Consider the following 13,802-nt stretch of genomic DNA (forward strand, 5'->3'; position numbering starts at 1 on the left):
AGTCATTTATTTGGTCTTTTTAAACTCATCAACCATTATTTGACCTTAGCCACCTGCCTCCCCCCCCATTCTTGCACCTCTCATTGAAAACGCCTTTCTTGGCCATTACCTCCGCCAGCGGGCGAGCATTAAGCACCCCTAACAATCACCAATACCTCTTCTTCAAGGACAAAGTTACTCTACGTTTACACCCGAAATTCCTTCCAAAAGTTCATGCTTCATTTCACCTCAATGAACCAATACACCTACCAACTTTCTTCCCGAAACCACATGCAAACTCCTTCGAGGCCACAGTGCACACACTTGATGTGCGTAGGGCCTTATCCTTTTATCTGGACAGAACTAAACCCTTCAGAAACTCTCCTCGACTCTTTGTCTCCATCGCGGACCATTACAAGGGCATGGCTATTTCTACCCAGAGGCTTTCAAAATGGATCTCTGATTGCATACGTCTCTGTTATCAGATAAAGAACATTACATCTCCAGCACTGACATGCCACAGAAAGCTGCTGCCAGAACATGTACAATTCCAGAAACCTTGATGGGATAAATTAGTCTCTAACAGAGGATACCCATCAAGAAGAGGAGGTTACTCACCTTGTGCAGTAACTGACGTTCTTCGAGATGCGTGTCCCTGTGGGTGTTCCACTCTAGGTGTCGGTGCGCCCCTCCATTAGATCTGTATCTACCTCTGTAGCCTTCCTACGCAAAGTACCCTTGTCTGACGTTTGTAGGGCGGCCACCTGGTCCTCCCACAATACATTCGTTACTCACTATGCCCTTACTCAAGGCCCTCTCTCTGACACTAGATTAGGCAGGGCAGTATTGTCTATGGCATTCCTGCCAGATCCGAAGTCCCTACCTCCTTGAGATGCACTGCTTTGAAGTCACCTAGAGTGGAGCACCCACAGGGACATCTCTCGAAGAAGAAGAGGAGATTACTCACCTTGTGCAGTAACTGACGTTCTTCGAGATCAGTGTCCCTGTGGGTGCTCCACTACCCACCCTCCTCCCCTCTACTTCGGAGTTGGGGTAGCCTCCGTTGTAGAGAAGGAACTGAGAATACCAGCCGCGCATGCTCACTAGTGACATACTCATAGTGAGTGACAGGTTCTAAGCATGCGTGGCCGCTATGAGTACTGCTGCAAAAAATCTCCGATCAAAGGCGCAGGGGCGCACTGACACCTAGAGTGGAGCACCACAGGGACACTCATCTCAAAGAACGTCAGTTACTGCACAAGGTGAGTAACCTCCTCTTCTTGATGGGTATCCTCTTAGAGACTAATTTATCCCATCAAGGTTTCTGGAATTGTACATGTTCTGGCAGCAGCTTTCTGTGGCATGTCAGGCATACTGTTCCTTCCAGACACGTTAGAAGAATGTTTAGGGGAATGTACCCATGTATGTTTGCCAGTGATGAAGTGAGTAAGTTACATTCAAGAATTTCATGTACTCTGGAGAAATGAAAAGAAGATCTAGCTAGGGACAGAGCTGGAGTTTTCAGGGAGGAGTATGTAAAGCAGCCTTATAGCATCCTAGAGAACAAGAAACAGTTCCCTGCGGGATTAACTGAACGAGTTCAATATGTTTTAGATACTGAAACAGAATTTCCTGTCCCAAACATACTACTTCACCGTAATCTGCCTCACTTCATCATTTTACTGCTTGTTAATCTGTGCTCAGGAAGTAGACAGGTAGTTTAGTCATCCTGAGAGTTCCAGTTTCCCTGGACAACCAGAGTATATATAATATTTCACCCTGCTCTTTGCAAAAACTACTTTTTTTCACTTCACTCTATCATCATACTAACATGCCTGCTGCTTCCTTAACCATTTTTTACTAGATAAGAAAGATTTAGTTTAGATTTGAAAGATGGGACTGGACTAGCCAATGCCTTTTGAGCATGAAAGTGGGAGGAATGTAATTCCTGTGCACAAAGAACAAGGACTAGAACGAGAATTAATTACTCCACTGCAATGATTAACTTTTGTTTTATGTCAACTTTACACCCTATCATTGCAATTTCTACTAACAGTGAATATCTGTCTTTGAACTACATGCTTAGGCTTTTAGAGTTCATTAATTATCATAATTGCTAACAACTGCTTGGGTTTGAAGGTAATTCTGTTCTTTATTTTCTGGTTCAAACTTTAGGAAAAAATAAAGCTTGATGCTGAAAGGGAAAAACTAGAGAGGCTTCAGGAGCTTTACTCCGAACAGAAGACCCAGCTTGATAATTGCCCTGAATCCATGAGGGAACAGTTACAGCAGCAGCTGAAGAGGGTCAGTAGCAAGTTTCAAGATTGCACACATATTTTTTTAATTGCTGAGTTAATTGTAATATATTCTATCTCATATATGCAAAGAAGCATCTCCAAACTTTTTGCAGCTTAGTTGTAAGGGTTAAGTATTTGTTCCAGTGCATTCTTAATTAATATGTTGCATGGTGACAATTGAGTAGAATGCAAATCAGTGGATTAAAATTTTTTTTGTACTATTTTAAAAGCTATAAACCAGTCACACATAATTAACAGCCTGCGCCTGTTGGCTGATGTGAAAGCTGATAAGAATTGTGATATTTAGATGGACATTAGAGCATCACCCTGTAACTGAACAAGCAAAGACAAATACTTGGTTTCAGTAATTAGGATAAACTTAACTCTTGTTGCTATTTGACACAATTATCCGTTGCTTTTTTGCCACACTGTAAACTGGTCTCTCTGTGTTGCTGTGCATACTTATTTTCTTCAGTACATAATTTAGTTTTCAATCTGAATCATGCATTGAAAATGTCATTCCTGAGGTTGTGTCTGCACAATTGATTTACATATCTGAGTTTCTCTTTCATTCTTTGCAGTGACATACTTGCATTTTATTCAACACTTTTACAGTCTAACTTGACTTTATTGCCTGTAACATAACAAAGTTAAAGTACAGTCCAAGTTAAAGTATAGTTAGGTACTGAAAAGACTGTAAAACTGGCATTGTGGGGTTCTTTTCTCTCCGAGATCTCTGAGGCTAGCATTTGGAAATTGTTTTTCTTCATCTTCTATTCAGTTGGCACATGTGGTTGTTGAAAGGGCTAGTGAGACAATATGAACCAATGTGTTGTTAGTGCACTGCTGTCACTAAGTTCTGTTCTTCTATAGTCTTTGATGGGCTAGGAGACTCAGCCCCATCCCCATCCTGATGGATGCTGACTTGGCCTCAGTTGTTTACTCTTAGCTGGACTACAGCAATGTGATATACCTGGGCTTTACGTTTTCAGCACTTAGGAAACTCTAACTTGAACAAATTGCTGCAGCATGTTTCCTCAACAGCATTGGCTACCGCAAGCACATCAAACCTGTCTTCTGCTCTCAACACTGTCTTTCCGTAGACTATTAAATCAGATTCAAGTTTCAGTCCATACTTTCAAAGAGTTCTGTGGCCTGGGCTCAGCATATCTAAAACATCAACTGAGGCTCTGGGATGAAGACTGTGGTCAACAACTGTGCTCCTCTGGGCAATGGGATTTTCTGCCATTAGGGTAAAGCTCCTCTGTGTAGGAAACAGTTTTCTCTGGGGCTGGTCCAAGACTGTGGAGTGAACTCCCTAAAAGCTAAGAACCATCATAACTCTGACCATCTTCCACTCCAAGTGTAAGGTGCACTTCTTTGACCTTGCCTTCTCTGAGATAAACAAATGGATAGCAATGTGTGTGTGTATATATTATATGTAAAAAATCCAAAACAAAACATTCTACTGTATACACTTCTTCTTCCCTTGGGGAGAGATGAAAGAACAAAAATGACAGATGTCAGTCACTTTGTTTAATCCACTACTGGAAAGCACTCGGACACTCTGGCGATGAACATGTTGTAAGAACATGTTCTGAATAGAAAGTTCTTTCAAATGTGTGTATGCACAGATGATTCCACCTTTTCATGTTTAATTCCTGTGAAATAGAATTCTGTGTGACAATGGGATGTTGGCAGTAATTGAGGAAGTAACCCTACAGTAAAGATCAGTCATGTTACTTCTGTTTATGATGATGGTAATGCTAACTAAAGAAATCAAATTTGTATTTGTTCGTACAGATTTGTGGAATGAAATTGAATAATAATTTTAGACTGTGATTCATAGAACCAAGTTAGAAGGGACTGCAAGGGTCATCTAGTCTAACCCTCTGTTGTGTTTAAAAAATCATCCAAGACAGATGGCTATCCAGCCTCTTTTGGAAAACCTCTGCAACCTCCCTAGGCAGTTTATTCTATTATCCTACCATTCTTACAGTTAGGAAGTTTTTCCTGATATTTAATGCTGTTAAGTAACTGTTCTCTGATCACTGTAAATGCAAGACTTTTTGTGTGTGTGTGTGTTTGTATGTTTGCTTGTCTTTAAAGGATGCTGATCTGTTGGATGTAGAAAGCAAACACTTTGAAGATCTGGAGTTTCAGCAACTTGAACATGAGAGCAGGTTAGATGAGGAGAAAGAGAACCTGACACAACAGCTCCTGCATGAAGTAGCTGAATATCAGCGCAGCATTGTCAGTAGAAAGGTAAAAGGAATAAAACTCAACTCTTTGCTTGATGTGCTTTTTTAAAGTCAAAGCACTGTTGTTTCATCATTACCTGTTTCGTTGCTGATGTAGATAAAAGAGATTTAGGTGAATTCAGAGTTTGACTGTCCTTAGGAAACATTACAAAACCTTTCTCTCAAAAAGGATCATAGCAAGAATGACACTCATAATGATGACAGCCCCATCTACCCAATCACACTCCACTCCAAAAATTAATAGCTAGGGAGGTGGAGGTCAGTTAAAACGCACTCTACTGTTCCAACAACTGACATGGACGGTAAGAAGGAACTGAGAGGCGGTTGGGTCGGCAGGGGTATATATCTGGTGCCATGGCGGCGCCACTTCAGGGGGCACCCAGCCGACCCGTCGAGTGTTGCTAGGGTAAAAATCTTCCGACGAACGTGCATGCGGCGCGCACACCTAACTGGAATGGATATAAGCAAGACTCGAAGAAGAATGACGCTCATAATGATGACAACCCCATCTATCCAATCCCACTCCACTCCAAAAATTAAATTAAATTAAATTAAACTAAGGAACAAAGCCCTAGAATACAAACTCATCTCCACCCCCAAAATAAAATAAAACCAAAATACAAATAACAACCACAAAAAATATCCCAAGCAAGGCTATTATCCTTAAAAGGTAGGAGAGCCAGATATTCGTGATATTCACTAGGGCAATGGTGGGGAACCGTGAGATGTTTTACGGACACTGACTGTCTGCAAGCACAGCACCCCACAGCTCCCAGTGGCTGCAGTTCGCCGTTTCCAGCCAATGGGAGCTGCCGGAAGGGGCAACCACGCTTCCAGCAGTTCCTATTGGCCAGGAACAACAAACTGCAGCCACTGAGAGCTGCGGGGGGCCGTTCCTGCAGATGGTCAGCATCCACAAAATGTCCTGTGGCCCACAATCAGCTTACCCTCGCCGCATGCGTCCTGTGGGCTGCAGGTTGCCCACCACTGCCCTAGGGAGTTTACTTTTGCCATTTCATGTAGTAGCACCTTTACTATGATCAGCTTTATTAACTTTTCTCTTTATCTTTAAAGATAAATTTACTAAGAGGTGAGAAATTGCATTTCTACCTGTAGCAGGACCTCCTACCCAATCTGACTTTGGGTTAGCTCCTGCCTCATTTTCCTCCTTGGATTCCCCAATAACTTCGACACAGGCTTTCATGTGTCAATGAACACTTCTTCTTGGGGTCTGGGTCTGGGAAAACAAGAACTCCCACAGAGCTTCTGTAGCTGGTTCATGACCCTTTGTGCAATGTTCTTAAGTCCTATACCTGCCAAGACTTCCCTGTAGCAGAGTTGCCCTCTATGCTCCAGCATTCTTATCTAGCTCCCAATGTCTTTAGGCTTGCAGCCCCTCTGCCTCGGAGCTAGAGAGTCTTAATGTATAAAGCAATTCCTGCAGTCCTCCTCCTCTGCATCTCTCCCTGCTCTCTATCGAGTAGCGACTCCCAGGGATTCCTACAGGGAGCCTCCTTTCTCTTCCCTTTGACTCTCTAAAGGCTTCTCTTTTATCTACACCCAAGAGGCCCTGACTTTAGTCACATGATCTGCCTATCATGTGGCATTACTCATTCTGTATCTCTGTGGAGACAGGTGGGGCTGGATCCACCACCCCTTAAAGGGCCAGTCACCCTCTGACACATCCCCTGATACCAGTCTTATACTGGGGTGCAATCACAATATATCAAGACCCAGATCATCTACTATGTATTGTCTTGATGTTTTTATGCAGGCCTCCCCAGCTCTGTCTATATAAGGTAGAAAAATTATTCAAACCCTCTTTCTCCATGTCAGCTTTATGCTTACCAATTGAAGAGCCCCTAATGGTTACTGCTGTTTGTTATTACTCTGTGCACTGCAGTGCCTACTCAGAAAGACTTGAATGCCCTATGTAATGTAAAAGCCAAAGAAGTTACCAACCTAGGGACGCAAACAGGTGAAATAGATTTGAGTGAGGTTGCAGTCTTAATGCTGAAATATTTGATTATACCAGATGGATCTTCAAATGTTTATGGTTTTATGGAGATATTTGGCAAACATCCAAAACTGAGTGGGATAAGAGACAGAAGCAGCCAGAATCATTGGTGAACAATAAGAAGCAGTAGGGCATGTAGGAGATGGGGATTGGTCCTACTCAGATTAGGGGGTTGGACTAGATGACCTCCTAAGGTCCCTTCTAACCCTGATAATCTATGATTCTAAACCAGAGATGGATAAACTAACAATGTGGCAAGGTACAGGTAATGAAACAAGTATTTATTTAAATGAGGGCAGTTGTGTTCAAGATCTTCTATTTTAATTTTCCCCTTCACTTGTGAAACAACCTGGAGTATAGTGAGATAAAAAATTTAAAACCATCATTGCTTTTGTTTGACTGTTGCAAGCTCAATAAATGAACCAGATTGCTGCTTCAGTCTTGCCCATCTCTTATCTGTATTTTAACAAATGGAAAATTATGCAATAAAATGTCAGCATCATGGCAGAACATAACTTGTTCTACTTCAACACAATGAAGTAGACTGAGAATGTCTGTCTTTTTTTTTCTTCTTTTTTTCCCTCCAGCTGATCTTGCCTTGTTCTCACGTCTATGGTACTTACAAAGAGCCACTCTCTGGTTCCTATTGAATCCTCCCCACATTTAATGGAGTGATTGGCTGTTATTTAAAAATTTCTTTGTTAGTTCTGTATTACTTTCTCTTAGTGCATTTCATCTTCAAAGCATCTAAACATTTTAAAGTAATTAAACCTCAGGCAAATATTATTATCGTAACTTCACAGAGGGACCAATGGAGACAAAGATATTAAGAGTCCAAAACTTCAGAAGAAGTAAGGCTAAAACAGGAATTAGAATTCAGGAGTTCCTGGTTCTTAGTCCTATGCTCATGTGATAAAACCTCATAGCATAGCACTATAATGTGGAGAAGAGAAAAAACAATTATTTATTTTCACAGATAGGGGACTTTCCATATGCACACGCAGCATAAATACTTTTGTTGAAAGATAGCAACATAATCTTTATTTCTTAGAATTTAGAATGATGACACACAAGAACCCAAAAAACAGAGGCGTAACTCAAACTATCTTACTCTGGGCTGGCTCTCTGCAGACTGATTGATAGCATGCTTCCCTACAGAGATTCCAAGCCTGCAAGCAGGACCAGGAAACCCCAAGTGATAGCTTGTCATTTTTTAACAGTTTTCCATGTACCATGTTAAGGATTCATACATTTTTAATTGTTAAAAAATATTTTCTAGTAGTTCAAATCTTAACTTTAAGAAATAGTTATTATCACAGTTCTGTTTTGCCAAGTTTATGGATGAAAAAGATACATTATATTTGCTAGCATGTGCACTCTCTGAACAAGATCCATGCTGCATATATTATTCTTTCAAACTTAAATATGTAAAATGTGATTATTATATTTGTATATTAGGAGAAGATTTCTGCTCTCAAAAAGCAAGCCAATCATATCGTCCAGCAATCACAGAGGGAACAAGATCATTTTGTAAAAGAGAAGAATAACTTAATAATGATGCTGCAAAGAGTAAGTGCTTTCTTGTGTTTGTAGATTTTTTTTTATATTAGTTTTTTTTTTTTTTTAAATCTAATTGTTACCTGGAAGTTGGAAAGACAAAATTATCTCAACAGGCTTCTGTTTTCCAATAGCATTAAAAACCCCCCACTTTATTATTACCAGCCAGTTTCCTAGCTAAAAACTGTAGTGGTGTTTTGTCTTATATGAGGTTTTATAGAGTTTACCTCATAATGAACAAGGTCTTTGCATTAAAAAATATAGTAAAGAAAAGCTGTTCCTCTGTCTTAGGATTTTATATATATAAAATGCCAACATTTCACCTGTCAAAGGCTATCTGGGAATGTGCGCAACCTCTGCACCTTCCAAACCATCAACATATAATGGCCAATAACTGGTCACAAAATCAGACTACTTGTCATGACCAACTTCTGGCTAATAAAATTCTAGAATGAAAAAAATGTATCTTTCTCCTGGGACCTAAATTTTGGTTTAGACCACAAGGAGGAAGCGGATTCTATTCTCTGAGAACACCTTGCTCTCATCTGTATGCTGGAGACAGACCTCAAGAGCTTTCTGGTTTGATCACAGTTATTGGCAAAGATTTTTAAAAGTGACTAGTGATTTTGGGTGCCCTTTCCCCTCCCTCAACTTCGTCAGGGGCGGCTCCAGGCACCAGAGCACCAATTGCATGCCTGGGGCGGCAAGCCGTGGGGGAGCGGCCTGCCGGTCGCCGTGAGGGCAGCAGTCTGGCTGCCTTTGGTGGCATGCCTGCAGGAGGTCCGCCGGTCCCACAGCTTCGGCGGCAATTCGGCAGCAGGTATGGCGAAGGTGCGGGACTGGCGGACCTCCCGCAGGCATGCCACCAAAGGCAGCCTGACTGCCATGCTTGAAGTGGCAAGATACATAGAGCCGCCCCTGAACATGGTACATCTTAAAAAAGGGCCTGATTTTCAGAAAGATTGGAGCCCTCACCTGTCAAGTCAGGCTTCTTTACTGTATCAAGATGGAAACCCCAAAATTCATGCACCCCAAATCAACGGTTGCTTTTTACAGTCTTTGGCAATTGCAATTGGACATATAGGGTGTGATCCAAAGTTCACTGAAGCCAAAAAGAATCTTTCCATCAACTTCAGTGGGATTTGGATTGGTTGTAAAGTGTGGGACTGCTAGGTCTCAGGCCATTTGGAGCTTAAATCCCAGATGGGTGTTGGGAACTGTTGGAGAGTTTCAGTTCTGCTATAAATAAATAAATAAAATAGAAACTGCTATTGCAATTCTAGCAACACCACACAGTTTCCTTATACCCTTTAAATAAATAACTGGCATTCATTTTAGGTGGATAAATATTCATTTCTGAAATAAACACAATGTCTATTCCTGACAGGAAAAAGAGAATCTTTGTAATTTGGAAAAGAAATACTCTGGACTTTCTGGAGGAAAAGGATTTCCTGTCAGTCCTAACAGCCTAAAAGAGGTAAGCAGTGTTAACTGCTGTTTTCCTGAACCTCTGGTAAGCTTAATTTTTATTAACATTGTATGCAATAGTGATTTAGAGTTTGGCAAAACTTGTAAAATATGCAATGCATTGTTCATGTGATTTTTCAATATTCTGTTCTTGCTATGATTAGGAAACTTTGCTGTGTTACTTCTGGAAGTCCAAATTAAGCCAAAAAAATAGCTTCTCAGATGTTTTTCCCATTCATTAAACTTTTGCTCAGGATAAATTACAATTTTGCATTTGTTAGAGAATCTGTTTTTCTTTAAATAAACACTTGAACCTAACTGACATAAGGAAAGAGAGATCTAGAAACAGCTAAGGACAAGTGCGACTAAGTTACAGTGTTCTTTCTCTTATATCGTATATTTGATATTTTTTTGTCACTGACTTCTTTTTTGGGATAGAAAAAATCCATTATAAATGTTTATTTCAGCTTCTCATCATTTAAACACAGAGTTAAAGACTTTGAGCTATTGTAGCTCTATTTATTTAATCATTGTTGGCAGTCAAAAGGGAAGAGGCTCAAAAGTTTTGGGTGAGGTATTGAGGAAGTATTCCTAATGTGAAGGAAAACCTAGACCCTGCCGCACCTGTGAAGCTCCAAAGCTCTGAGGTAATCGTTGAGTCCTCACAACCCACACCTTTGAACTGGGTAAGGAGTCCGAGGGGAGCTGAGCCACAGTCCCTACTTTTTGTAGTGATTCAGCCAGTGCATATCTTATTAATATTGAATCAATGTATTTATCATTTTAACTCAGAGGTGAAAGTAAGCCGGTCCAGTCCGGTATGGTGCACCGGCAAGAGCCAGTATGCCGTGCAGGACCACACCGGCTTTCACAGCGAGGATTTAAAGGGCCTGGTGCTCCGGCTGCTGCAGGGAGCCCTGGGCCCTTTAACCTCCAGCTCCTACCCCCCACAGCTCTGGCAGCTGGGCTTGGGTGGGGATTCAAAGGGCCCAGAGCTCCTGAGAGCTGTGGGGAGCCCCGAGCCTTTTAAATTTCCAACGCAGCTCCGGCAGCCGGGCTTGGACCGGGATTTAAAGGGCTCGTGGCTCCCCGCAGCCACAGGAGCTCTGGGCCCTTTGAATTCCTGCCCCGGCCCAGCTGCTGGAGCTTCGCAGCAGCCAGAGCCCCAGGCCCTTTAAGTCACTCCGGAGCCCTGGGGGCTCCCAGCCACCTCTGCAGCTGGGAGCCTTGGGATGATTTAAAAGTCCTGGGACTCCCAGCCACAGCCTGTGTCCCAGGGCCTTTAAATCTTGAGAGGCACCACCTCTTCTGGTTGAGGCCACACCTTTTCAGGGTGAGGCCACACACGCCCTCAGGACTCTGGCCGTACTGGTAAGTCCTGTAAGTTACTTTCACCCCTATCTTAACTCATCGTAATGAAGTTTCTGTGTCTGTGGATTACAGTTTGTTGTAAACAGAAAATACTAGCGTTTTGAATAAATTGTCAAATATCTAAGGCAGCTTCCTTAACTTAGAATCACACTTAGAGTGAGCAGATGAGAGGGAGAACAAATCGGGACACATGGGGGTGGGGGGGCTCCGCCAGCGGAACAAAGGTCAGTCAGGACATGGGGCAAACACCTAAATATCGGGACGGTCCCTATTTTATCGGGATGTCTGGTCACCCTAATCACACTTGAGTTTCCTGAATAATATCTGCCTTGAGATTAAGTGAATAAAATCCTCCATCTTCTAGTGTGTTTTTGCAATGCTTCTCCCTGCAGCCAAAATACTCTTTTGCTCATTCCTAAAGATCCCTTTTAAAAGCAGAAATACTATAGCAATAAGTTGTAGCTGTTCTGATCATCTTCATTCCAAAAAAGGACATCTTTTCATGTATTAATGAATCAGTGCAGTTTTACAACCATATTCCATTCTTTCACCTGTTCATCTTAAAAGTGGTTCACTGTTTCATTTTTTTTTAAATATATTTCTGCCTTATTTTTATGACGCTGTTTCAGCACTGACTTCCCTTCTTTAAAATGGTCTTTTTCCACAGCTCAAGAGTTGGGGCATTGGCTTATTTATAATCAATGCATTGAAGCTGTATTTTATTTTTGAAGTGAATGTATTTGACAGCACTAGACACTGAATTTCTCTTGACATCAGAACATGTACATCAACTGTCCTGCCATTGTGCCTCACCTCCAAGTGTAGCATAGTCTCCATACTTTTTCAGTCAGCCCTTGGCCGTCTTCATCTAAGATTGCTTATAGAGATTCAAATTGCAATGGCTACTTTTAGGATGTGGACTCTTGTCCATTAGGAATCAGACTGATAGCCATCAGCATTTTATATGAGCCTCCAAACAGCAACTTTTAGACACAGCTAATTTAAGCAACTATTATTAGAATAATTGACAGAATAACACCACCATGTCATAATACCAATCCCGTGAGCCATCCAGTCCCCACAAATTTAATTAAAAGGTGTATCAGGAAATAAATAGGATGGGTTTTAAAAAAAAAAAGTGAAGAGAGGAAAATCCTAAGCATTAAACATCCACAAATAAGACTTTTGTTTTGGGGGAAATGCTAATGTTATGTTTAAAATCTAGGTAGTGGCTCTAGCTAAGTGATTCAAATTTAAACATACTAAAACAAAACAAGAAGCACTGATGGCTTTACTTTGATAAAGTGTCTTGCTCACTTATAGTTGGTTTGCCTTTTGGTAAAACAAATGTATTTGGAATGACTGAAAACATTCTTCAAAATTAAACTATCTAGTATTTTAAAAATATAATTGTTATTACGATAAACCCACAGATATTTAGCTGTATCACTCCAAACTAACCTTCATTGTACTGGATACATTAACACTCTTGCATGTCTTTTGGCTTTTACTCCTCGTGTTTAATTTCTGAATTCCTCCTTTTAGGGTTATATCAGTGTAAGTGAAATTAGTGAGCTGTATGGCAATTCCACGAATAGATCCCCTTCCACTCAGCCCCCCACAGATGCTGACGCTGTTGCCACTGAGCCTTCCACGGCTGTGCTGGCGAGCCAGCCACAAAATAAAGAGGTTTGTTTGAGAGACATTTCCCTTTGTTTACATCATTCTTTGACAGCCTTTTTTTTTTTTTAAATTTCTAGTGTAATAAGTTTAACCCTAAAATGAACTGTAGACTTAGCGATGAAGGGTCAGATGTTGGTCTGACAGAAAAGGCCAAAGGAATTCTCCAATTATAAAATGTGTTTGGTTTTGGATTTGGGATTTTAGAGGCTAAGAAGAAGTCAGTTATTTCTGATAGGGGCAATCATTGCCTTTCATATGGTAGGCGTCCTTTGGAAAAGTAGTCTCAGGTCATATAATATAATGATGATTTGTATGATGGAGGTGAAGTGTTGATTTCCTGTCTTATTATAGCTCATTTTTGTGGGATGAATCTATGGAGAAGTAATATCTATCTTTTATATTTTGGGTACAGATCGATACCTTCACTTTTCTTTGTTGTTCCAATCTGTTCTTTCTGGCCTTTTTTGCACTGTGTTTGTAACTTTTTGCCTTTATATCAATCTTTACATTGTTTAAAAAATAAATAAGCCCCTCTGTTAAAATGGAATAACTTTATGATTAAAAATGTCCTATTTTTGTGCTGCCATAGTTTACCAATAAACTTGGTATTTAGCATTTTTACATTGCTTCAAATACTTATTTTACCAGTTCCAGTATAATATGTACTTTCATTTCAAACTCTCCCAATGAAGTATTGTTATAAACTGCAGTTTGTGTGTGCCATGTGTATTGAATAATTCCTAGTAGAAAACTCTGTGTGTAATTTCTCTCTTTCCTATAAAGCTAAGATCATCTCTCTGTTCTGGATTTGTGTTTCCTCACTCTCTTTCTCCTCGCTCTATTGCTCAACTTCCATCAGTCCATTGGCCTGAGGTCATGGTTACACATGTAGATCCTTTTCCTTTATCTGATACACCTCCTCCTCTCCCAGCTAAGAAACACCGAAGGCAACAACAGGTAACAAATTAAAAACTGATCATCTTGGATTTTTTATGATGGCAATGAAGTTATTTACACATGAATTTTCCATGTGATGTGATTATCTAAGAATCCATAATTGATTCAAATTTGCAGAGCTCTGTACTTAAAGGTTTTGCTGAATTTTTATGAATTATTACTGAGTGGTGTCGAATGAATAGTCTCTTCTTGATGGTGGTCTGTAAATGCGTT

General features: G+C 40.7%; 1 protein-coding gene across 9 annotated transcripts in view; it reads left to right on the forward strand.

The window, feature by feature from the left end:
* PHLDB2 (pleckstrin homology like domain family B member 2) overlaps positions 1 to 13,802 on the forward strand; it is a 90,227-nt gene that overhangs the window by 40,201 nt on the left and 36,224 nt on the right. For 3 of the 9 annotated variants that reach the window (XM_032804443.2, XM_032804446.2, XM_075072651.1), the window contains exons 6-11: positions 2,155 to 2,283; positions 4,386 to 4,541; positions 8,013 to 8,123; positions 9,499 to 9,588; positions 12,495 to 12,638; positions 13,416 to 13,589. In XM_032804443.2, the coding sequence (XP_032660334.1) occupies positions 2,155 to 2,283; positions 4,386 to 4,541; positions 8,013 to 8,123; positions 9,499 to 9,588; positions 12,495 to 12,638; positions 13,416 to 13,589 (804 nt within the window). The remainder of the gene's footprint in view (positions 1 to 2,154; positions 2,284 to 4,385; positions 4,542 to 8,012; positions 8,124 to 9,498; positions 9,589 to 12,494; positions 12,639 to 13,415; positions 13,590 to 13,802) is intronic. The other 6 variants (XM_032804449.2, XM_075072656.1, XM_032804452.2 and 3 more) reach the window with 4 other exon arrangements.

This window comes from Chelonoidis abingdonii, chromosome 1 (assembly GCF_003597395.2).
Source record: "Chelonoidis abingdonii isolate Lonesome George chromosome 1, CheloAbing_2.0, whole genome shotgun sequence".
Taxonomy (NCBI): Eukaryota; Metazoa; Chordata; order Testudines; family Testudinidae; genus Chelonoidis; species Chelonoidis abingdonii.